This window comes from Prinia subflava, chromosome Z (genome assembly GCF_021018805.1).
Source record: "Prinia subflava isolate CZ2003 ecotype Zambia chromosome Z, Cam_Psub_1.2, whole genome shotgun sequence".
In the NCBI taxonomy this organism is placed as follows: domain Eukaryota; kingdom Metazoa; phylum Chordata; class Aves; order Passeriformes; family Cisticolidae; genus Prinia; species Prinia subflava.
Genome location: NC_086283.1, coordinates 83092334 through 83117018, shown reverse-complemented (window position 1 = coordinate 83117018; position 24685 = coordinate 83092334). Strand labels below are relative to the sequence as shown.

Sequence of the window (24685 nt, the reverse complement as noted above, 5' to 3'; positions counted from 1 at the left end):
AGTATGTCTAGTTTGTCCTCCTCAGCACAGTGCGCTACCTCCTTTTTGCTGGAAGGAACAATCCTGGCAAAGCAAGCCAGTTGGCAGTCAGCTCATCTAAAAAAAGTGCCACACAGGGCTCCACCCATACTGGGTCTGTGATGGAGGCAGGCAGGCAGCTCCCACAGGCAGAGAGCAGCAGGCAGGAGCTGAGGTGGCTGCCAGGGATGACCTCCAGAGCAGCACCTGCTCCAGCAGCAACCCGAGTGCATGAACTTCTGAGATCCAATCACCAGAAAAGTAGAATTTTGCAAGAGCCCTTCTCCAGAGATTTCAGATGATAGTTCCCAGAGGAGTCCCATTCACATTGGAGATGGCAGGGACCACCAAGCCAAGCCTACAGGCCTGTTTACCGTCTTTGGTTCAGAGGCAGGCAGGATCCAAGCACATCGGTTTTCTGGGATCTACACAGAATCCACAAGGTAAGAGGTGTTATATCACTCTAGAGACAGAGATGGGCAATGGCCTGTCACCTCCCTTATAAAGTTACAACCGGGCACTGGCGAATGTTCAGCCTGGACCTCTCCTGCAAGGTCCTGCACAAAGGCTGATGGTTTTAGGGAGTGGGTGTCCCTGGTTGCTGCTGGGTGCACTCACCTGGAACCGAGGGTCAGTATCACTCTCCCCTATCTGCTGCAGCAGCTCCCCGCTGGTTTGCCCCACCAGGCCAGCAGCCTGCAGGAGATTCTGGCGAGGCTGCAGGGAACAAGGCAAAATTGACACCAGGCTCATGAACAAGCCCTAAACTTCACTCAGTGGTTTCCCTTGGCTTCCCTGTTCCTCTTGGTCCCACAGCCCCTCCAGCCCCCTACCTCAGCACTGGCAGGCTGTGCTGTTTTCAGCAGGTCTGAGACGGCGCTTGCCAGGTTCTTGGCTGCCTGCAGAAGCTGCCGCCCATTCCCTCCCTCGTCCTCCATCAGCGCAGCCAGCAGCTTCACACCCTTAGACATCTCCGTCAGGTTAGAAGAGATGGTGGTGACGGCGCAGCCCACGGCAGTGTAGTCCGTGTCTGCTGGATCCCCTGCACAGGGAAGAGAGGAGTCAGGATGGGACGTGTTCCAAATGATGCTCCAAGAGCATCTCCACACCTGCCACTGATGTGGTTTTCCTTTTTAGGGAGCAGGAGTCTTTCAGCTCAGACAAGAGAGATCAAGCGTTTTCCTGAACTGGGGCATCCCTCTACTCCAACTCTCCACATACCTGCAGTAAGGTTGACAACTGAGGCCGTGCCAGCAGTTATGGCATCCACCTGGGAGTGGATCTCATGTTTTGACTCATCCATCTTATTTTTGCGCCAAGCTTTTGATGCCTGAATGGGGAGAAGAGGATCAGGAGATGGTGGCAGAAGTGATGGGTTGCTGCACACATGCTCACACAGAGAAGAGCAAGGAATAAGACGTAAGGAAAAGAGAGGGAAGACCTGTAACCACCCAGATTTTCTAGTCCACCCTGATGAAACAACATAACCAAGTGTCCCTCCATGTCTGCCCACACAGTGGGATACAATCCCACTTCTTTTCAGGCAGATCTTCCCAGGAGCAGGTAACAGTTCTCCTGCGCATGTGGCCAGCCTCACCCAGCCCAGCTTCCAGCAAGGTCCACCCCCAGCACCCCACCTTCACCCAGCACTCACAGCATCCTGCCCAAGAGGTGGCAAGGTCTCAAAGTCATCCAGCGTGGCCTGAGCTGCATGCACAGCCTGCATGCTGGAGTTGATAGTGCCAGTCAGGGCTTGCTGGGCTGAGGTCTGCAACACAGAGACACACTGAATGAGATATGCCAAAGGCTTGGAATCTAGGATTACATATTTGGCTCAAATGCTCCCCTGCAACGTGCTGCTGATGGCACTCCTCTAGGCAGGTCTCCACAAAGTGGGATGCACTTAGCAAAAAGGGAGTCTCCCTTTGCACCTCCCACTGGAAAATGCCTCATCCCACCATGATTACAATAAAGTCTCACAGTTAAGCAGCTCTCAGGAAGTGGGGAGAAGATGCTGTGAGATCCCACAAGGCTTTCACGGCAAGCCCCCACACCAGGATGCATGGGGCAAAAGAAATCAGCCTCCTCATGGCCTTTTCCAAGTGCTCCCCCATCTCCTGTGCTCCAGCTGCACAGGAGACAGTGGCACCAAAACACGGCACTGCGTTCTGCTGCAAATCACAGACCTAGCAGGGCTGTCCAGCCACAACCTGAATGAGAAGCTGCAGTCACTAGCCAGATAAAAACGCTGGGGTATGGCTGAAGTTTGCAGAGAAGGTGCAGGAGGATGCCGGCTCAGCCAGGCCAAAAAGCATACAAGGCCAGTGGCACAGAGCCCCTGCTCTTCACAGCAAGACAATGCTTGGTCATGGACCCAAACAGATTGGTCTACACAAGTTTGACAAACACCTCTCACAGTCTGTGACCTATGGTGAGCAAAAGGAGAGCTTACCAGGGGAGGCATGTGCCCTCGGTGCATCTGGCCACTGGTGATTTGCAGCTGAGGCTGTGGCATTGTGCCCACCTGGAAGTTTTCTGGCCCTCCAGCTCCTGTCCGCATGATGGCTGGCAGGGCCACTGAGCCCAGCTCTGCCTTGCCTACACGGTTAAACTGCTGCTGCATGACTGTTGACCTGAAAAGGGTAGAAATACCAGGTAAAGGGATGCTACAGCCCTGGCACTAGGCTCTGTGGGTGTGGCAGCTCTTCCTCCTTGCTGTGCTGCAAGCCTCGCTGGAGCACACTCTCCATTTAACTTCTGTTTGGCAGCTGCCTTGTTCCTGGAAGACTTACTTCTTTGGAGACACAGAGTCTTCCAGCATAGTGGACTCCTCATCACCCTCCAGTCCAAAGTGGTCTTTGCTCTTTTTCTGCAAAGGGAAAGAGAAAATGATATCCCTAAGCCCTTCCCTCCTCCTGCACCCCAGGCACCATACCAGAGTCACAGTGTCCCCCTGCCCTGTCTCCAGCTTTCCCAGCAGTGCCATCTGCCAATGGCTGTTTGGGGGCAGCTGGAAGGCACATTCTGTACACCTCTCTGGAGGGGAGCTATCAGTGCCCTTCTCAGCATAGCCTCACCTTTTTGAGGATGATATCGATGTAGCCAGCAATCAGCTGGGCAATCTGTTCCCCTTCCGTCGTCTGCACTGAGTAGTAACCATCCTGGTAATCTCCAAAATCCTGCAATAGCAGGGCACAGGGTAGCACTGGAGCAGGGCACTGGCGGTCATCCTGAGCCCCTGTGGTATGCACTAAGCACCCAATCACCAGCCTCCAAAGCAAGCACTGGGAGAGGCACCAGAGGAGGGCAAGGCTGTGCCACCATGGAGCAACAGCCAAGAGAGGGGCTGGAGTGAGAGCAGCCCCCGACAGGGGCACCATTGGGAAGGAGGCATGGGGGACCAGAGCTGATCCCTACCAGGGTGAAGCTCTTGGGCGAGGCTGCCCAACGCTTGATGTTGGTCAGGCTCCACTCCTGAATCACTTCCTTGGTCTTCTCGTCCACACGCATCACGCTCTCCTTGGTGATCCCCAGCAGCCGTGGCACCAGCTTGTTCTTCCCCTTCATCTTCTCCTGTGGGCCACAACAGAAGGGCTGTAGGCTATTCCTGGGATGGATCCATCGAGGCAGAGATATCTGAGGTCTGCCATAGCTACCAAAACACCCGCAAGGCACACTTTCTAGTGGTGACAATTATCGCTTGTAGCTTGACAATGAGAAAAAGCATGAACCAAGGAGTAGGAAGGCAGTGCACAGGGAAATGCAACAGGGGAGATGCAGAAAAATCTGGAGCAACATAGGTTGAGGGGAAGTGGCTGGAGACACAACAGATGGACACTGAAGAAGCAGAATTTTGGTGAGTCTGAAGTGGGACCAGGAGAGCAGCTGCTCTACCTTGACCAAGAAGAAGGAGACTCCGTAGGTCTTGAGGGAACGGGCAAGCTTCACATAGCGAACTTTGGCTTCAATCTCACTCATGTTCCCACAGCTCTTGTGGGCCTGCAACAGCAAAGACAGAACATTACACCAGCTCCACAGTTCTGCCTTGACAACACTGCACAGCCTTTCTGGGTTCTCCCCACCCCACCAGCATCCCTTGCACCAGCTCTGATCTCTGAGACCCAGGACCTGCATTGTCTGCCCACTTACAGTTCCTGCTCCTGTTTCTCACCCACCAGACTGTTTTGTGCTGCCTCCTCAGACAGGAGAACCCCAATCTTTAGTGAGGAGGAACAAAAGGTCCAGATCTCAGCCTCCCCACTGCACATACCATGAAGATCTTGCGTTCTCCTTTCTGCTTGATGTACTCCTTGGGCAGGAAATCCTTAAGCCTGCCAAGAGACAGCCAAGTGAGTTGTTGGCAGCAGAGCCCAAAGCCACTGTCTGTCCTTGACTATGAAAAAGTCCAACCCAAAGCCTCAGACAAGTCTCTGCCAGGGCACAAGCTGGAAGTTTTTGGAAGCAGTAAGAATGTGGGAGAGATTACTGCAGCTATGAAGGCTGTCCTTGGAGTTGTCCTAGCTAAGAGCGGGGTAAAGGTGCTGAGAACACAGCCCTTTGTGCAGCATCAAGGCAGGCCAGAGCGTGTGCTGGGGCCACCCCCACAGCAACTGACTGCATGCCCCTATAGGGCTGGCCAGAGGGAGCAGGATCGGGGGCTGCCACCCCTCACAGCTGGTGTGGATCCCTACATTTGAGCATTGTGCTGTGCAGAGCAGAGGAGTTGCACCAGAGGCACCCAAACCCCACAGAGACCCACAAGGCGGTGTGGCACTGGCTGCTGCCAAGCTGCTCCGGCTGCCTCAAAACAAGCCCAGGGGTTCATCAGGACACTCACTCCAGAAAGCCCGGCTTGTGCTTCTGCTCATTGTATGGCCCAAACTGGATCTGGCACTGGTGGCCAGCAAACTCACAGGCTTTGTCAAAGGAGACAGGGTGGGAACCGTTCAGGATGTCATCACGAGCCTGTGTGGGAAGAGAAGACACCATTGTGGACTGGGCAGCCAGGCAGCCCTGTCACTGCTCTCCTCCATATCAAGCACATGTTTTACAGACCTAAAGAAGTGGCTCTGAGAAACAGAGGTATGTAGGACCAGGCTGTTCCCTACAGGCATCAAGCCTGGGAGAGGAACAGTGGAAGAATTTCAGGATGGTTCCTACCAGAGAGAGCTGACATGGAATTCTGTGAGGAGCTCTGGAGTGCACAGAGGACAGGGCTGGGATTGCCAGTACTCTTACCCAGGAGACAAATGGATATCCCCAAGTACCCCCCCCCGCATCATGGCTCCTGACAAAACCTTCAGCCACCAGCCCTGTCAGGGGCTGGCAGGAGGCAATGGAACCAGGTGCTCTGGGAAGCGGTACCTGCACGTAGAGCAGGTTGAGCTGCACAGGATCCCTAGAGTCCACATTCTGATCAGAGTAGAAGAACTTGCGCCGCAGCAGCAGCGTTTCGCTGTCATCAATGCCTTGTTCACGCAGCGTCCGGCCGTGATCCAGCCAGTTCACTGCAGACAATACCAGGGTGTGAGCAGGGACAGGCACCAAGGCACGGCTGGTCCCAGCCCCAGGGCTGCTTATGATAGGTGAGAAATGGATGTCTGAGTGATGCACCTCTGGGTGCCCAGGCAGAACATATTTTAAGGAGAGTGGGCTCATGTTGCCTCATCCACATGTTCCTCTCCACATCCTTTTCCTCTCACAGGGGTCTCTGCTCCCCTCCCCAAGGCCATCAGCACAGGCTGACCCCATTCCCAGCACATCCAGGCACCTACACTCATCATCTGTGTGCAATTTCTGCTTGAGCTTCTCCATCTTCTTCTCATCTCGCAGCAAGGTCTTGTCCTTCTTGAGGGTGCCAGTAACTTCTTCCTTCTTCTCTTCCATGATCTCCCGTACAAGTGAGTACTCATCATAGTTGGTGATGCCTGCAGGAGAGCAGAGAACCAAACTCAACAGCACTGTTCTGCCAAACACACAGAATGAAGCAACGCAGGGGTGCAGAGCAATGTCCTCTCCCCGGTGTCACGCACCCCTCAGACACCCCTGCTGCCAGGCCATCCGCTGCGGCTCCCCCAGAAGCCTGTCAGATTCTGCCATTCTCTCCCCACCTCCCTTCTACCCCCTGTTGCTGTCCTCTCCTCACCAATCCGGGCACATATTGTCATGAGCATGTCCGTGACGGTTTTGGAGTCATCCACCATCACCGTTTTCACTGTCCCGTCCAGCATGCGTATCTTCAGGGGCCGCTGCTTCTTCTTGTACTCCATGGTATCCTGCAGGCACAGCGGAGCACAGCTACCAGCAGTGGCACCGGTGCAGGGCACCCAAATCCCACCACCAGGCCAACAGCTCCCCCCTGCCCGGTGCAACTGCAGGGGTGACAGGGCGTGCTGCAGAGCACAATGCAAAGCAGCATGGCAGGCACCCACACCACCTCCACGCTGCGAGCAAAACATCCAACCACAGAGCAAAGGATGCAGCTGGAAGAATGTGGGATGGATACTTACCCCATTGCGAAGCATGTAGTAGTCCAGAGCCTTCCCAGCCTCCAGCCAGATTCCTTTCTTTGGGTCTTCATCCGAGAGGAAGAGCCCAAAATCATTGGCTAAAAAACAGGTAAAGTCTCTGAGAGGGTAGTCCTGAGCACCACAGGGCCCCACGATGCCACTCTGTGCTCAAGGATATGCACTGATGCAGCTGAGTGGGTGAAGCAACAGCTCTGTGAACATTGGAGCCTAAACCTAATGAGTGGGCAACAAAGCTGGCACGCAAGCTCTGAGGTTTTACCACGGTTATCTATGGAAAAAAATCATCTGCAGCATGCCTACGCATCGTTGAACTTGGAACTGACAGACACAACAGAAGGAAGAGCTTGCAGTTGTGGCTGACAGCTCTCTGAAATCTTCAGTGCAATGTGTAGTAGTAGTGAAAATAAGGTAGTAAAATGCTGGAGATCACCCAGAAGGGTGCTGGGAACTGGTCTATAAGATCCACACTTTGAGTAGTCTCTGGTGGTAGGATCTGCATCTCCTCAGGACACAGTACAGTTTGAAAAGACAGAGAGACAACTTGAATGATGGAATCTTGGTGTGAGGGACTAGAGGAGCTAGGACTCCTCAATTTGCAGAAGAAAGGGCTGAAGGAGAATGGGCTCAAGGCTTACAAGGTGATCAGAGATGGTGAGTAAATATTGTTCACCAGATCCAACTCCCTCAGAGTGGGGTACCTGGTGAAACGCCTGCTGCTGGAGCCTGGGCAGTGGCTTCCCAGCTCAGACCCACAGAGACAGAGACAGGCCTGTTTTCACGTAGCAAGAGGCCAGAACCACGCCTGGCTTTGCCCTGGAAAGGTCCTTCTCCACCTCTGCAACAATCCTGCGCCGCAGGCTGTCTTGGTTGGCTATGTTTGTAAGTCGTCATCTTGTTGGCAGCTCTCTTTGGGGAGGGACAAATTCCTGAGCCGCCCTGCGCTTGCCTGGCTAACACTGCTGTTAGGATCTGACTAAACAGGGAGCAGAAAAATCATGAAAGCTTGCCGTCTTATTTTTGAAGTTAAAAAAAACCCCAAAAACCAAACTGTTATCAAAACAAATTCCAAGAGGATAAATCCAAAGCACTGGAAACTGAGCAGCTTGCCCCAGATCCGTGGGTTGGGTGGGGAGAGGCACTTCCTGAGACAGAGCAAGAGCAGAGCTGGAAACTTACCCCCAGCCCAAATGTGACAAAAAAACCAGGGCAGCTCAAAAAAGGAGCCCAAGCGCCCAAGTGTAAGGAGAGCAAAGAGAAATAAATCTGCAAGGAACACGTAGGAAAAAAAAGCTGTGAGCAACTGAAAAGGAACGCAGGAATAAGAAGTTCCCTTTAAGGCCTTCCCCTTGCTGCTTTTTTTATAAACAGGCTGGCTCACACCCAGGAGCAGGAAATGCAATGCTCCTTCCAACACCACTATAGCCCTGCATATCCAAAGACATCTAGTCCCTTGCTGAAGCTGAAAGCCACGGTCTGCTGGACTGCTGACCAGCCGGGCACGGTGCAAGAAGGCATTTCCTTTCAGCCTCAAGGAATGTGCTGCTCCCAGATGTCACTGCACTCCCCCTCCTCTTCCCACGACTCTTGACCTCCACTTTGCTGCTCTCCTCCATGGCACAGCCGCTTTCAGGGGTTGAAGAGAGCCCCTGAGACAGCATCCCAGAGCTCCAACCCCCCATCCACGATGGAGACAGGCCACATCCGCGTGGGCGTGAGTCACATCATGAGCTCATGAGCCATAGGCTAAATTGTGAGCCTAGCGGCAGCAAAAAAATCCTGGAGTTGAAGCAGCCTAGAAAGGTAACGGAGTGCTAGCATGGGTCTGGCAGAGCGCTATCAGTGGGAGACACACGCAATGGAGATTATATATATATCCCGAGAAAGGAAAAATTAACTCAAAGGTTTATTAATGTTTGCTATGACCCCTGAAACTGTTTAAACCCACGTAGCCCTAGCTAGTGATGACGAATGCACATAGGACAGAAGAGCAAAGAAAAAAAGGGCAGCGTATGCAAATTGCTTAAAGAGTTATTTCACTTCCAAATGTGGTTTCCTAGCTTCTAAACACACAAACGTTCTGCTGGGGTGTTGAGGAGGGAGACTGAGAAGCTCAGACCCTCATGTCAACTGGGCAAGAGGACTTGGACCCCAGTCCCCCTGCCCCACCACTTCTCGGGGATAGTGCCAGAGAGGCACAGATAGAAAAGAAAAGGGAGACAAGTGAAATGCTAGGAACTAAGCCAAGGCAGCTTGGCATGGCAGCTCTCCCACCACGGACTTACAGTGTCCTGTCTGTGCCTCAGGCACCCGCTCACGGATCATCCGGCAGGCATCATACACCATGGTGGAAGGCTCAAACTGCATTGTCTTCACCACATTGCCGATGCTGATCTTCAGTGAGAGGGCAACCATGGTGGCGGCTGGACTGTCCCCTCTCCTGCGTCACCTGCCAGAGGAGACAGACGGGTGAGCTCTGGCTGCTGACCCCAGCAGTGTGCAGTGTGCTTGCTCCCTCCTCCTCCAGCAGCACCTGAAAGCCAGGACTCAGCCTCCAGTGGCAAGAAAGGACTGCAGCCTGTGCTGGCGGGCCTGTGAGAGGTCCCACTTTCCAGACCCTGGCACCTGAGACCAGCACTGGAACCCCCACCTCCTTGGCCTAAGGTCCTAAAGAAAATTCTACTTGCCTGTGACAGCAGCTGGTACTCCACAGAGATACTGCCAGGGGGAGGAAGTGAGCATGAAGGGAGCACACTAGATAATTTGTGAGAGCGTGATGGAAGGGGTTATAATTAAACCTGCCATGACACAGAAGCCACAAGAGGAAAACCAAGCTTTGACCCAGAGCTAGCAGGGCTCTACTCTAGCTATCAGGACCCCTCATGTTGCCAGCAGACAGTGCTGAGTTGGCAGCCTGAACACAGAGGGATGGAAAAGCCTGAAGCTGTGCAAGGAGGTAAGATAAGGGCATTGAATTCACACATTAAATACAATTACCTGAGAAAAGCACCACTCACACTCAGGGAGTGCTCATGAGATCAGGGTCTATGGCAGCAGCTCCCGCACCAACCCAGGGCACAGGACCATGCACAAGAGGGCAATGGAGCACCTGTGGCAGGTCTCACTGCATGGGCATACAAGAACCACACCATGCCATTTGAAAAAGGACTCAAGCTGGGTCCAGCCTGAAGGATCAGCTTCACAGAATAAAATCACAGAATCACAGGGCTGGAAGATCACGCAGTCCAACCACCCACGTAGCACTACCACAGTAACTCCTAAATCACTTGATCCTATCACCCACCACCAGATCCAGATGCCTTTTAAACACCTCCAGGGATGGTGACTCTACCACCTCCTTGGGCAACCTATCCCAATGCCTCATCACCTTAACAATGAAATTTTTTTTCTGATATCTAATATCAACTTTCCCTGTCTCAAGGCTGTTTCCTCTCGTCCTGTCACTGCAGTCTTGGAAGAAGACACTGGCCCCCATCTCACTACAATCTCCTTCCAGGTAGTCCCAGAGTTGAGGCTTAAAGGATTGCATAGAGCACCTTCAGAGAAAGTGCCCCTCAACAGAACTCCAAAACACCAGCTTTAATAACACCTAATCAGAACTGCAGTATCTGTATTGCAGAGTAAAAGCTGAAAGAAATAACAGAAGTAAAAGAAGGTCATCTCTAAGTGTCCCACTTGCCTGATGCAGTTTATGAGCCCTTCCCTTTGGGTCTACCCACTGTGCAACAGCTTTCGGTGCCTTCCCAGGTTGCCAAAGGCCTCAGAGTCCCTACCAAGTTCTTTGCTCCTCTCCATGCCCTTCTCAGCATACCCTGTCCCTGTCTGGCCCCAACCCGATGCTCTCCAGCAGTGACATGCCTTTTCCCCTCCCTGCGAGTGTGCTCATACAAATGGAGTCCCCGGTTCTGCTGACCCAGGATGCCATGTCCTTAAACTCCAGTGATGGGAGGATGCAAGAGCAGTGGTGGGATGCACATCTGCTTATTCTCTACGAGTTTGATTTGCACCGACCAGACTTCCTATTATGGATGTCAGAGAAAGCTGATCTTGCATCCTCAGCCTGGCCTGGGAAGCTTCTTGGGCAAAATGTGCTGGCAGCCTTCCTCGCAGTACAGCAGCACTTGGTGAGTCCGTGCATCCCTGCCCGGCGCTGCCAGCTCTGGTGCCCCTGGGAGAGGGTATACCAGTGCAGGCTGCTTCCAAACACAGACCTGAGCAGCCTAGGGGCAGGAGCCGTGTCCAGTTTTGGCCAGGAGCAAGTCAGAGGGCAGGGGCCCTGCTCCTGCAGAGCCATAAAGCCACGCTGGTGGTGCAGGGTGGGAGGCAGGGACCAAGGAGCGTGCCGCCTCCGCCAGCACATGGAGCGGCTCCAGCTCTGCATTCCTGAGCTGTTCTGCAATGTTTCTGCGGAGGCCCGTGGCCCCCACTGTCTCCGCTGCTGAGGAATGAAATGCACTTCAGCTCTAGAGCCAGGGAGCCCATCAGGAAGAGGGAAGGAGGTAGCAGAGGCACCCGCCTGTGTCATTGCCATGTATCCAGAAGCACTAGCAAAGCTGTGGAGTTGAACCTACGAGGAACACCCTGTCATGGAAAGGGTTTTCCAAGTATTTTATAGGCAGGGCAGGCTGCTGCGGTCACCAGGCCAACTTCTCTACATCTAAAAATATTCTCAAGTTGAGCATAAAGCTGCTTTCCACCCCTCTGCAGGAAAAGGAGAACATGCCACTGACAAGACAAGGTCAGAGACCATGGAGGAAGGAGTGGAGGACGTTGGACAGTAGAGAGGAACTGAGAGGAGCCAGGACATCTACCACTATTTCTGCATCCTCCTCTTGTCCTCACAAAGCCTCCAAAACCAGGCACTGCACCAGAGGCACCCCTTAGCACACCATTCACAGAGGTCAATGTGTTTCCCAAGACCCCAGAAGATGACTATTCAAGCCCTCCCACTCACAAATACCTTTAAAAAAATTACAGAGCTCAGCAGGGAAGATGCTGATGACATCAAGGAAGAGCTCAGAGAAAGGGAGATGGTTCACTTTAATTTCCATATTCTATGGAAAAAGTCCAGGCTCTAGCAGTTGAACTCTGCTGACAGCAGGGTCTAGAGCAGAAACATTCCCTGCTGCAAAAGGACGCCTCCTCAAACCAGGGTGAGGTTTGTCAGCAAAACGTGGCAACTAATCACACAAGGTTTGCAAATCTGCTGCCTAGTGCAGGGGCATCAACGCAGAGTTCAGCCCCTACAGACCTCTCCCCTCTGGATGTGGAAAGAGAAAACCTGGACTAGACGTAACAAATGAGACAGCGTGGGAGCTGGGCAGTGCAAACCAGAAAAAAAAACCAACAAAAAAACCACAAAAAACAAAAACAACACAACAAAACCCATAGTGAAACTCAAGCTGTCCCCCTAGAAAGACAAAAAAAAAAAAACCAAACCCAAACAAACCAAGTCTCAGTGAACATACACCAAATTTTTGCTGGCTCAGCTTTGGAGAAAGCAAACTCATTCTCAGTCAAACCTATTCTCAATCACATTGTCAGTATGCAAAGTCAGACAAGGCACCGGAGCAGCCGGATGAGCACACTTCTGCGTTGTACAGCAAGCTGTGTGCAACCGTTTTTGAGCTGTGGGCATGCTTCTGAGCTGATCCCAAGATGATGACGGGGAGGGGGTAACCTTGATGGGGTCCCACCACTTCCTCCAGGAGCTGCTGTGGCTTCCTCCATCTCACCCCACGCAAGGTGAGCAAAACCAAAGCAGTGGTGGAGGCCTGAGGGAGGGCCAGTGCAGGCAGGGCTGCGGGCAGACAGCACCGTCTGTGTGGCGCAAGGAACCACCATGTCACTGCCGGGGACCACTGACAGCGAGGTTTTGGTCACGTGATGGAATTGCTGTATTTTTGTCAGACGAGTTCACTGGTGTGGTAACGGTTACAGGGGAGGGTTTGTGTCTTAAAAGACAACAAAATCAACCAAATTCAACTGCAGACAGCTGGAACACTTGTGACGAGTTTCTTGAACAAGCTGCAAATCTTCAGATGCAACTGCTCTGCCATTTTTATTACGCCGTCTCCTAAGGGATACTCCAAAAGAGTTTTGGTAACAGGGTTTGATTTTTTCCTTTTTTTTTATGGCAATATCAAACTTTACCTGGGAAAGGCCCCACTGCAGACCACCCTTGGACTGGGAGCTGGCTGCAGGAAGCTTTATCAGCTGCAAACCATCCCAGTGCTGGGGTTTTCCACAGGCACAGCCCAGTCAGTACAGCCACTGGCACAGCCAGGAAAACACCAGGCCACCAAAACTCAACGCCTGCAGCAGTGGTTGGCCAGCATGTCAGCATCTGCACTCCAGCACCATCAACAGGGTCAAAAATTAAGCTGGTAAGAAGCCAGACTAGATCTGGCTGGGTTCTCCTGTGTTCTCCTGCACAGGACCAGTATACACAGCCAAAGCAGGGACTGAGGTTGACAGGGCTCAGCCCTGCACCAATGGGAAGGCTGAGCCAGCAGCCCCAGATGGTTTAGTGTCACACGCTGCTGAAACCGTTCAGCCCAGTTCCTCTTTCCCAGCTGCATGCCCACATGAGATGGGACGACAGTTTCTTCCAGCTAAGGCCAAACTTGCTCTTGGGGAGCATGAGCAGCTGTCAAGGCCAGACACAGCAGCCCCGTGACCGCTCTGCTAGGAGCGGTCATAACTCTGAATGGTTATCTGTAGCTAGGACAGGAGCATCCTCTGACACCTGCAGGGAAGGCAGGCCTGCTCTGCATCGGAAATGGGCAGAGGCCAGACAGCTGGGCTGGAGGAACACAGCCACAGCTTGCCTGCCTGATCACACGCACTGAGCTGAAGCAGCCCTGGCCATTAACTGCCCACATTTCACACACATCTCACATCCTGTCTGCTCCTGCTGGGCATCCCCTGACCTACAAAGGCATGGAGCAGAAATCATGGCACCTCTGCCCGTGAAGGCACACATGGGGGCCACTGGGACTCCAGCCACAGTGTCTCCTGTATCTTTAGAAAGCTGGCCCTGTAGCACAGGACTCCAAAAGCAGGGGTTGAGGTGCAGTGGATGCTGTCATGACCTCTGGAAAACACAGGATGCACTGATCCAGGCACCCATGCTTCCCACAACAAGAAACTTGCCTAGCACTGTGCTCCCAGACAGGCAGAAAGGTGAAAGAAAGAAGAGAGCGTGGCTGCATTTTGGGGTCATTTCACCCAACAGACAGCAAAGCTCAGTTCTGAAAAGAAGGGCCAGGACCCTCTTCCCCTTTCCTCAGTCTTCCCACTCCCCCTTCCCTAAATCTAATGGGATGCATCACATCGGGAAACACCAGATTCCTGCCGCTGCCATTCAGCAAGCAAACTGAGTGCTTGGCTGGTGCTCCACATGCACCATCACAGATTCACTTAGCACTTGGCGGGGGGGTTCACCCCACGACCTGGGGAGAGGCAGGTGGTTTGGACCCTTTACTGGGCATATCACAGGTTTTGGCAAAACTAAAGATCCCAAAAATATGCGCCCTCCCCCTCTCAGCAGCGAGGCCAGGGGAGAGAGAAGGGAGTAAACAGTTATCGCTACCAAATATGGGTCTAACAGCCAGCAATGAAGCCACGGTAGAAGCATGTAGACATCCTGCCGGCAGATTCAAAGGGATGGGGAGCTTGCAGGGTCTCGGGCAGGATCCAGCAGTGAACATGCAGGGGCAGCGTTTTCCCCTGCTTGGTTAGTTGCTTCGGCCGGGACATGGTGGGGACCCAGGCCTTCCTCGATTGGGGCCGGTCCCACCCCGCATGGGAACCCAGAGCCTATGGCTAGCTGTCTGTCCTGGTGGGAGCTGTTGCGGTCACTCCCCTGGCTTCGGTGTGGCTATGGGAAGCGTTGTGCCCTCGTGTCCCCACCCAAAACCACGCAACAGGACACAGACACCCTTGCCTTTCGCTTTTCCCCACGTCCCGGCAGGGTGGACGGGGTGCCGGGGGAAAAGCTGCGCCTAGCCTGCCCCAAAGGTCGCCGCACGGTCCACAGACCGCTGGCCATGGCCAGGCTTGTCCAGTCCGGTCCCCAGGGACCCCGAGGTGGGGATGCCGGCCCAGGCCCGGCCAGGGCGGACTCCAAGCCCGGGTCCTGGTGGGGCAGGGCAAGGGCAGGCTCAGGGATAACGTGGCCAGGGATAACGTGGCCGCGCCAGCCCGTGCTGCCCCGGAGCCTCCGGTGGGCGTCCGTGCTGGGGTGGCGCCGGCCCCAGGGGCGATCTGGGCACGCCCCAAAGCCTGAGTGAACCCTTAAAGCCCCCGGGTCACCACAGCCCCGCGGACAAGCCCCGCTTGGAGCAGAGAAGCCCCGGGAACCGGGAAGCTGCTTCCTCCCTGCCGCCCCGCCATTTACCGGGCGGGGTGCGGGGCAGGGTCCCCAGGACATCCGTTTCCGGCAGTCCCCCGAGAGCCAGGGCGCTGCCGGTCCGCAGGACCCCACTCCGCAGTCCCCCCTCCCCGGTTACCGGGACACCGTGTGTCCTCCGTCCCCCGTCCCCGTACCTTTGAGCGGGCAGGAGCAGCGCGGCGGCCCCGCGACGCTGAGGGGAGTTAGGCGGGCGGCACCGCCCGCTTCCCGCCCCCCCGCCGCGCATGCGCCGGGGCACGGCCCGCCGCCGGGGAACACGGCATGGCCCCGCACGGTGCCCCGTGGCAGCGCTCCGCCCGGACACCGCGCCGCGGACATACCGCTCCCGCGGACAGCGCTACTCCGTAACCGCGCGGCCCGGCCCGACGCCCCGGGGCTGAGCACGGTTCCGCGCCCGCGCAGCAGGGCCGTGCTCCGCCGGCTGCTCGCACCCCGCCTCAAGGCGCGCGCGCCCCCGCCCTTCCCGGGACACCCCCAAAGCCCAGCATGACCCCGGGCCCACCGCCCTCCCCTCAACCCATCTCTTCCATCCCCTCCTCTCCCTTCCTTTCCCCGCGCGCGCTCCCGCCGGCCCGCGCCCCCCCCTTCCCCTCCCAACCAATGGGGGACGGGGGCGTCAGCGCGGGAGGGACAGCGCGGGGCCCGCCGGGAGGCGGGGTGACGTCACCGCGGGGCGTTGGAGCGGCGGCGCTCAGGTGAGGGGCGGCAGTCGGCGGGCACGAACGGGGGTGCCGGATTCGCTGCTCTGAGAGTCCAGGAGGTCCGGGGATCCGGGGTCCGGCTCGCGGCCGGGGCTGAGAGGGGCTGCTTGGTTCTCCTCGGGTGGGTGTCCCGGCCCCTGCGCTCCGGTCACCCTTCCTTCTGCCGCACCTGCTCCTCCTGTTCTTGTCTTGCCCATGCTGCTTGGCCGGCACACGCTTCCTGGGGGGAAACTCCTCCGAGTCTGTGGAGACCACGGGCCCTGGCATTGCTCGGCTTTGCCCAGCTCCTCTTCCTCTTGCTGCTCCACTTTCTGCTGACAGCTCTCCTCCCAGTCAGCTGGCACAGCCGCCCTGGCTGGGGACTGCCCTGGCCCTCTGGTTTTGGGTGGGGTTTCAGGTGGTTTTGGTGGTATTCTATTTTTTCTATCTTGGTTTTATTTTCTAGGTTGTGACACTTGACAGCTAAATGTGAAATCTTAGCGGTGCTTATGGAGAGGTGCAGTGGATGCCTGTGCTCTGACAGCCTGAGCGGTGCCCTGGCTCAGGCATCACCCATGAGCCGGCCAGGCTGATCCCGGTGAGAGCCATGAAAGGCCGCATCTCCTCAGGGACCGAGGCTCCTGGGCCATGTCTTGCCAGGACGTAACAGCAGCAGCCCAAGCTGCGACCAGACAAAGCTAAAGCTGCCACAGCCACACAGGTGCACAGGTGCCAGGGTGGTGTTCAGCTGCAAGTCCCTCACTGCCCTCTAAGTACCTGTGGCCACCTCGAGCCACTGAGCTCTGCCACTGTGGTGCTGCCAGGCCCTGACCTCTCTGGCAGCAGGGACAGCTCTCCAGGTCACTCCTCAGGGCTGAGAGACGCTTTACCAGTGTCTGATCTCTGCAGTGAGGTAAGGAACATTTTACTTCCAGCCTGAAGGTATATTGTGTGCTAGTGACATTTTTTATGTACGCATCTATTTATTTATTACAATATCCACTTATTTATTACAAGGGTGTTAAATAGTACAGCTTTTGACAGGTGTCTGAATTACTAAGTCATCATTTAGGTCTTTGTCAGATCACTCACTAGTTACCCTTAAGTAATTGCTTAATGACCATTTGATTACCATTTAATTTCTGTTCAGTAATCGATTACTTAGAATTTGATCATCATTTAATCATTAACAGAATCCCTTTAGTTAAAACCTCAACAGTGACTGTTCTTAATTTTCCTGGGACAGGACGCTCTCCTTGCTGGCTGCACAGCAGGGGGTATGGCACCTTCAGGCTTCTGTGGAACAGCAGAATCTTGCATGCTCTCCACACCATTAAGTCTGGGATTGTTTCACTTTTCAATCCTGCAGCTTTTACGCTCTGGGTGGAGCATGGCTCCTGTGGCTGGGTCACAATAACCTTGTGGGGAAAGTACTGTGTTGTTGTCACCAGTGGTGCTATAATAACATGGCTGGAGAAGTACTTGTGAACTGGCCATCCCTGCAGTTGACTTTGTGTGGGTATACTTTGTCTGTAGGGTCTGAGAGACACCTTAAAGCAAGGCTGGTGTCTCCCATTGTGCCTGTGCTCACTTTGGGTGTCTTGCTTAGATGTCGTGCCCAGAGGAACTGGATGCCCTGGCAGATGTGGATCTGCTTGACTTTCTCCTGAAGGATGATGCTCCTTGCCCTGAAATCCCAGGGGAGCAGAATGGTCTGCTGGAAGACTGGGGCTTGCCAATGCCTGAGGTGAGTTCTTTGTGAGGAATTGCTGCTGAGCTGAGGTTTAGGAGGTTTGTCTCCCTGCTGAGTAAAAGCTGTTCCTCTGCAGCTCCTGGACAAGGAGATGGATGACTTCATCAGCTCACTGCTGAGCCCCTTAGAAGATGAACCGGACAGGCTCAGTTATTTGCCTACCAGCAATGACAGCAGCATTTCTGGGGATCAGCATCTGTCCCGTTCCCTTGGTAGCAATTTTGCCAGCCGAGACATTGTGCAGGTAGATCATAACTACTCCCTTCACCAGGACTGGCCTGCATCGGAAAGTGTGAGGTCTGACATGGCAGGAGACGTTACCATTGAGCTAGGTGAGTGATGTGTATGGACTCTTTCTGTCCTGGCTACAGGCAGAAAAGAGAAAAGCGGTCCCATATTGGTTTGTTTTGGTGGGTGTCGGGCAGTAATGGAGAGAGCCAAGAATAGAGGCTTTCTGCTGCTGTAAAATTGTTGTTGCATGCTACTCAAAGCTGGCTGGTCAGGTGCTGCCTCACTGAGGCCCAGCATTTGACTCATCTTTCCTTTCCCAGGGGCATGGGTGGGTTTGGAAGGCACAAGCAAGGCACTGGAGCAGAGCACCAGTTCCCTTATTGCTGTTGCTGTGGAAGATGAACCCCAGCTTGTGCCTGGAGCCATTGTACAGGTACTGACTCCCATGCCTGTGGACCCTAGTCTTTGTTTCTGCTCACTGACTTGGCTTGTATGAGGGATATCTCTGAGGGAAAATGTGACACTGCTTTGGGAGAGCTAATTCCAGTTCTTTGTGTTTGCTGCATGCCCTGTCTGGCCTGGGGTGGGTCTCCCTGTAGTTTGCATTCTCAGTAAGCTTATTTTTGCTGTTTTCTAGTCTGACTTCCCAGAGCTGGTTCTGACAGAGGAGGAGAAGCAGCTCCTGGAAAAAGAAGGTGTTACATTACCAACCTGTCTGCCACTGACCAAAGTGAGTCCTCACTAGGACTAAACAGACCAGTCAAATGTGTCAGGTAGTGTAGGAGTTTGAAACTACAGGACAGTGCCTTGATGGGAACATTGTTGTTCAGGTGCTATGTTCAGGGCAATGTTCATCTGGGTTTAGTGACCTTTTCCTCCTTTTGAGTCCAGGGTGTCATCCATATGCACAGCAGCTTCTGGCTGCTGTCAGTCTCCCTGCTCATTATTTGCAGGAGGCAGTTGCACCACAAATGCCACCAGCTCTTTTTTCCTGCTTGCCTAGTGGCTTGTGACCTGTGTGCTTATCATTTCCCTTAGGTACGCCTTACTTTTGCTACATCATGGAAGCTGCTGGCTGCATCAGCAGGCCTTGCAGTTTATTCAGTGGCGTGGGAAGGACAAAGCACACAAGCACTCAGGCTGGGCACTGAGATGTGTGCATGGTCTGAGAGGATGGGATTGCCAACAGCCTGGGATTGCTGTTAACGAGATGATCCTTGCAGGCTGAAGAGCGAGTTCTGAGGAAAGTGCGTCGTAAGATTCGGAACAAGCAGGCAGCTCAGGATAGTCGTCGTCGTCGGAAAATCTATGTGGATGGCCTGGAAAACAGGTATGGTCACAGCAGTGTCATCCAACACTGAAGGGACCCATATGTTCTTTTAGGAATCCTTGGCAGAATTGTGATGGCACTAAATTGTAGTTTCAATCAATTTCCTATCATGTTACAATTAGTAACAGATAGCAGAGGATTTGTGATTAGAATGGCACAGTATTTCTACAAGCAGAATCAATGTAGTACAGTCTATAAGCAGTGTAATACAGGACTTATCATACAACTTAACTTAAAATTTCTAATCATCTGCATTCTAATACATCTCAACTTACAACTTCTAGTCACCCGGGCCCTCTGCAGATTGGATCACATCTTAATAGATGATTCTGTGTATTAATATAATGATCATAACATAGATTAAAAAGTGATACAAAAGATACAAGTCTCTCCCTCAGTTATGGGAGGAAGTAGACAATGGTAGATGTGTCCCTGAGCAGTGGGGTCCTGAACTGTCCATCAGAAATTCTACTCCCAAGGTGCCTCTTAGGACTTTGTTATTGGTTGATTTTGTGGACAGTGCACTCTGTGGTGTTGTGCTTCCCTGCTCTCTGATGGGGCTGTCAGCAGCACAGAGCTGGCTGTGTGCCTGCAACCTTCAAGGCCGGTAAGGGAAGGGCCTGGTGCCCAGGGACTTTCAGGCTGGCATGGAGGAGAAGAAGAAATCTGTTTGTTTTGGTACTTGGTGCACAGGACCTTCAGGGCCTGATAACGAGGGGAAGGGAATGAATACATGACCTGGTGGGTACCAGAATGTCTGCTCCCCTTCTGCGTGGCCTTAGTTGTGCTGACCACATTGCTGGGTCCAGGAACAGGGGGTGCCTGTCACAACAGCGGGTGAAACACAAGCTGTTGTGCTGTTCAGCTGCTGGGTTCATGCCACCCTGGGCAGAAAATGAGGCCAGCCCTCAGGGGCAACAGCTCTTTGGAGAGGGTTCAGAGCATCAGTGTAAAGCCTGCTTAGTGCTCTTGTGCTTGGAGATATCCCAGAGCTTGCTCTATTCAAGCCAGATAACCAACCTGCCAGGTCGAATGTGTTTTCCAAGTCAGACTAGTTAGTAATACAGTCTGATGTCACAGATCTGAAGGGCTGGTGTGCCACTAGGAGCGAGCATTCATTAGGGTTAGTCAACTGCTGCTCTGTAGGACTGGCAGGGCTTCATCCCTTCCCATATCTAGTATGAGGTGGTGCTCTCTGGGCTTTGCTTCAGGTGATACCAGTGGACCCCAGGACCATTTTGTCTGCCTCAGCCACCTAGAGGTGGTGACTAATGTTAAGTCTGCAGTGTTGATGAACAAAATCTCTCTGTATTTTCCCCATGCCTCATCCTTTCTTGAAGGGTGGCAGCCTGCACAGCTGAAAACCATGAACTGGAGAAGAAGGTGCAGCAGTTGCAGAAGCAGAACATGTGAGTTTGTCTTGTTGGGTTTGGTGTGAGATGTGGTGGGGAAGGCTGTTCTTCTCAAGACTGTGGCCTGTCTCTGGCTGCAGAAAGTGGAGGGAAGTGTTCAGCTCTAGGTCCAGCTGCTGTGCTAACCTGCATTTCCTGCTCTACTGCAGGTCACTGCTCAGGCAGTTGCAAAAACTGCAGGCCTTGGTGAGACGGTCTGCACCCAAAACTACCAGAAGAAAAACCTGCACCATGGTAAGTGGCTTCAGCCCTAGTTTATGTGGAGGAGTCTCTGGTGTCCTCACAAGTTTGGAAGAGAGGCATTTATTGCATTTAGTGCTGCTCCTCCATCTCATTTGCTGAGATCTATTATGATCTTTCTGTTTCCAGATCGTGGTTCTGTCCTTCTGCCTTGTCCTGTCCCCCAGCATCCGCTCACCCGGAAGTGTAGAGCCGCAGCGGGAGCTCAAGGGTGAGTGCAGTTGCGGCTGAGGTGCCCAGGCTGGGGCTGAGGTGTGGCTCCAGCTGAATTGCTGCCCTTCAGAGCACAGCACCTTCCCCAGAGACAGCCTGAACTCTGGGGCACTTCCAACTCAGCATCTCCTTGCCTGGGGTGACCACGAGGTTTGGCTTACTGTCTTGCCCCAGCTCTGGACTCTTCCTCAGCCCTGTTTCAGAGGCCCGCCTGGAAAGCAGGCCCTGTGCCAGGGGTGGTGCAAGGACAGGAGAGTTCCGGTTCCTCTTGGAGCACAAGCTGTGCTTGTGGCTGGCAGCTGTGCAGCATCCTCTCCCCACCTCCCCTGGGAAGAGGAAGTCCTGGTTAAACAGTTTGTCCTCTCTTCTGGGCTCTGTGGTGGCTCCATGCTCAGCACAGGAGGGTGGGAGGCTGGAAATGACAGGGTTGGCTCTACCTCTCTTACAGTGCTGTCACGGCAGATCCGCGAGTTTCCAAACCAGGGAGCACCTGATGTGCAGCATGACACTGAGCTGGAGGGCTTCAGCCCAGAACCTGGAGATCCCTTGCTGTCAGGCAACCTCAGTCAGTCATGGGAAGAGGGGCAGAGTCCACTTAACTCCGGTCCCAGATCCTTCAATAGCAACTCATCCTCTGACCCTCCAGCAGCAGCAGGCTCTGAGCCAGACTCACCCCAGAGTGATCCTTTGCCGGCAGCAGTGCTGGTGCCATGGAAACCCAAGGGTCAGGAGTGGATGGAACACCCTGACAGAGTTCTCATCCAGCAGCACCATGCCAATGAGATGTGACCAATGCTGCGTCCTGCTCCTTGGGATGATACTGAGCATCCTGTGGGGCAGGGATAGAACTGCACTATCAGATTATCTATCCAAGTCCTTCTGAATACTCTCCTGATTGACAGCAGCTCAAAGGGTTTATCAGGGAGGAATCATTCTGACATTTTTTATCAGGCTCTATCTGAGATGGGACAGGAAATTCTGAGAACTCCACTGTAGCTGCTGATGTGGCTTGCAGCCCAGAGTGCACCCAGTGTCTTGTGGGGATGGGCTGTGGCAGGGAGGGTGGAGGCAGTTGGACTGATGTGCCAGTACTTGGTCCGACTGGATGCAGTTGGTGATGGAGGCCACTGCCCTGCTTCTTTACTGCCCAGCTGGAGATGAACAGGTACTTCTTAGTCTGTGTTGTGGCCCCAAACATGTGTTGCATGTCACTGCTGCTTGATCCTGCAGTGCTGCCTGCTTTCTAGGCGTGAGGGAGCAAGCTGACCTTCAGTGCTCTCACACAAGTAGTCTCGCTGGCTGCTGCAGCAGACCCAGCATGTTGCCTGTTCCTGACAGCTTTTGAGCCATGGCCACAGCTCCCAGCCTGGCTAGAGGAGGTCCTTCCTGAGCCATGTGTGCTGTTTGCCTACTGTAAGGGCTGAGCCTTTCATCTCCTGCGGGCTTCTGGGCTTCGGGGAGCAGGCATGCCTTGAGCCAGACTGCTGAGGCAGCACGTTCAGAGAGCAAACAGCTCCTTGCTCTTTTGAAGGCTTTCCTGGCCACGGGACAGTTTCAAAGCCATGTCCTTGTGTGCCCAGGCCTTGCTGTGCTGGCTGATGATTCAGTCAATGGTTCTGGGCTGAACAGAAACACTTTGAGCTGGTGAGCAGTGTCTTTGCCAGAGTGCAGCTTAGTGGTACCTGTAGAGTTCTCCTTGTCCTACTGCAGGACATTCCATAGACTCATATAGAATGGTTTGGGTTGGAAGGGGCCTCTAAAGGTCACCTAGTCAAATTCCCCCTGCAATGAGCAGGGATAGCTTCAGTTTGGATCAGAACAGTGATTAATAGCTTCCTCATTAACAGAGTCTAAATAAATATTAATGGTGTGTGACTGTGTCCTCTCTGCTTTTGGCAGGGTGCTGGGCTTTTGGGTGAAGGCTGGGAGTTGCACCTGGGGCTTGGAGCCTTGTGGGAGAAACCCGGGGGGGCTCGGGGGCTCTCCCTCTCAGACCAATGCAGGGGAAGTCCACGTTGGTGTGTCGGCAGAGGGCCTTGTTGGAGCACAGCGTGGGTTTGCAGGGCTGCTGCTCTGCTCTCACCCTGCTTCAAGGGTGCAAAAGCACTCCTGGAGAAAAGCACCCTAGCACCCACCACACACACACACACACACACACAACCCTCAGCACTGCGGAAACGAGCAGCTTCCCCCGGAGGAAGCGCGAGGAGCCAGTGTCAGCCCCCACCGCTGCTTTCGTAATGGGGAGCTGCACAATCGCAGGAAGTGGAGCAGAGCCAGGGTGCTGCAACAGCCACTGGGTGGGCCTTGCCTGCTGTGAGGTTGCTAAATTCGGGCTTGTTCCTGCATCTGTTTGGGTTCACTGGGTCCACGGGAGGCACTGGCAGACCCTGAGCTCAGGCTACAGAGCCCAATGTAGGATTTGGGAGCATGGCAGTCAGCAAGGCAGTGAGTGCAGGAAGTTTCACACTTGCATCCCACCCAGGGAGCAAAAACAAACAAGGTATGAGACAACATTCTGTCGGGAGGGCAGACAGCCAAGGAGAGGCTTGCCCAGGGCCTCTGCCTCCCAACAAGGCTGGGTCACAGCTCTACCCCGGCCAGGACTAACAGCCCTTGAGCATCACCAGGGAACTACTTGAATTCTTTCCCCAGGAGGTGTGCATGGCATCAGGAAGATCTAGAACCCCATCTACACTTTAATTTTTTGCAGTTTGAGGCCAAGGTACATAATGTCCTCTTCCCAGTCTACTTTCATTTTTTGCAGTTCAAGGTTGGTGTGTGTAATGGCCTGTTCCCCCTTTAGTTTCACTTTTTTGCAGTTCAAGAGAGTGTAGTGTCACAGATGTTACACAGTGTCCCAGACCCAGCACTAATCAATATTGAATGAGCCATGTGAAGTAATGCAATGGTGATGTTGCCAGCAAAGTTGTGAGCAGCCATGTGCGCTGGTGTTTGCCTGGGTACGCTGGGGTCAGTATTGCTCTTTGTAGCAGTCTGGCTTGCTTGGCCAGATGTCAGGAAAGGAGATAACTCTGGGAAAGGCGGCTGGGAGCCAGGAGCTGGGAATTTTGGAGAGGGTTACTCCATGGTCTGGACCCAGGTCTGCTGTTTTTCATTGCTTTCTGTGTTCTCGTGTCAGTCCCACAACAAGCAGCTCTGAGCTGAGGAGAGGAATGAAGCTCAGCCTGGACCTCATGCCTTGGGTTAAAGGGCAGCAATTGTAAAAGTGCTCACAATGAGTCCTTTGTCTGAGGACTTTATTGTATCAAGCAGAGGAGCAGGAGCCACCTGATATTCCTGCCACCCTCCTTGCTCCTCCAAGTCCTCTTTGCTGCAGTCCCTGTTCTTTTCCCTAGCATACTTCAGGGACCAGAGCATCATCTGCATGTGCACTGGTGCTGCTTGCATGCACACAGAGCCCCACACTTTGCCTTAGGCTGGCAGTATGGTCCCAGCTTTCGTCCCACCTTGTTCCATGTGTTATGCCCAACGTCAACCTGTATCTCCCTTGAGTCCCAGCAAGTGCCTATGTCAGCATTGTGGGACTACACTGGCAGACTGAAAGCATGAGCTTTTCAGGGCAAAATATCCTGAACAGTCCCTGGAAAGTCCCAGATGGGTGTTACCCAATGGAAATAGAATCTTTTTTGCTTGGTGACTCCTCAAGTATCAGAGTAGCTTCTCCTTTTCATGATAATGATGTATTGAAAATTGTGAAAGCGTAAAATGAAATTTGCTTCGTATTGCCAAGAAAGTCCTGGGCTGTGTAACCAAGGTAAAATACTTCCTAAATATAATAATATTTAAAGGAATCAGGTTTGCCCTTTTTTTAAATGAATTG

General features: G+C 53.6%; 2 protein-coding genes across 5 annotated transcripts in view; one reads left to right on the top strand and one right to left on the bottom strand.

Annotated features, from left to right (window-relative positions):
- The window catches only part of TLN1 (talin 1), a 36770-nt gene extending 21377 nt beyond the window's left edge, over positions 1-15393 (bottom strand). The window contains exons 1-18 of one of the 2 annotated variants that reach the window (XM_063423557.1): positions 15117-15393; positions 8831-8994; positions 6528-6625; positions 6164-6293; positions 5793-5945; positions 5383-5525; positions 4856-4983; positions 4289-4349; positions 3913-4017; positions 3436-3591; positions 3096-3197; positions 2811-2887; positions 2471-2651; positions 1673-1786; positions 1240-1348; positions 852-1060; positions 637-735; positions 393-443 (exon numbers count right to left, since the gene is read on the bottom strand). In XM_063423557.1, coding sequence (XP_063279627.1) covers positions 393-443; positions 637-735; positions 852-1060; positions 1240-1348; positions 1673-1786; positions 2471-2651; positions 2811-2887; positions 3096-3197; positions 3436-3591; positions 3913-4017; positions 4289-4349; positions 4856-4983; positions 5383-5525; positions 5793-5945; positions 6164-6293; positions 6528-6625; positions 8831-8960 — 2046 coding nt within the window. In that variant the 5' untranslated portion in view covers positions 8961-8994; positions 15117-15393. The remainder of the gene's footprint in view (positions 1-392; positions 444-636; positions 736-851; positions 1061-1239; positions 1349-1672; positions 1787-2470; positions 2652-2810; positions 2888-3095; positions 3198-3435; positions 3592-3912; positions 4018-4288; positions 4350-4855; positions 4984-5382; positions 5526-5792; positions 5946-6163; positions 6294-6527; positions 6626-8830; positions 8995-15116) is intronic. The other variant, XM_063423558.1, reaches the window with a different exon arrangement.
- Positions 15394-15548: 155 nt separating this feature from the next.
- CREB3 (cAMP responsive element binding protein 3) lies at positions 15549-22713 on the top strand. Of its 3 annotated transcripts, none has more exons than XM_063423559.1 (11): positions 15549-15677; positions 16129-16575; positions 17272-17409; positions 17492-17747; positions 17967-18079; positions 18284-18376; positions 18870-18976; positions 20317-20385; positions 20538-20622; positions 20758-20839; positions 21290-22713. In XM_063423559.1, the coding sequence occupies exons 3-11, from the start codon at positions 17272-17274 to the stop codon at positions 21628-21630; spliced, it is 1284 nt and encodes a 427-aa protein (XP_063279629.1). In that variant the 5' UTR covers positions 15549-15677; positions 16129-16575; the 3' UTR covers positions 21631-22713. The 3 variants fall into 3 exon arrangements, with proteins under 3 accessions (XP_063279629.1, XP_063279631.1, XP_063279630.1); XM_063423561.1 differs by having other exon boundaries at positions 15656-15742; XM_063423560.1 differs by having other exon boundaries at positions 15667-15804.
- Positions 22714-24685: the final 1972 nt, after the last annotated feature.

Bases quoted from the DNA above. Each gene is read 5' to 3' on its own strand.
- CREB3 (XM_063423559.1), top strand. From the start codon at position 17,272: ATGTCGTGCCCAGAGGAACTGGATGCCCTGGCAGATGTGGATCTGCTT. The intron at 18,377-18,869 runs GTGAGTCCTCAC...TGATCCTTGCAG, and splicing joins CCTGTCTGCCACTGACCAAA to GCTGAAGAGCGAGTTCTGAG. The intron at 18,977-20,316 runs GTATGGTCACAG...CCTTTCTTGAAG, and splicing joins GTGGATGGCCTGGAAAACAG to GGTGGCAGCCTGCACAGCTG.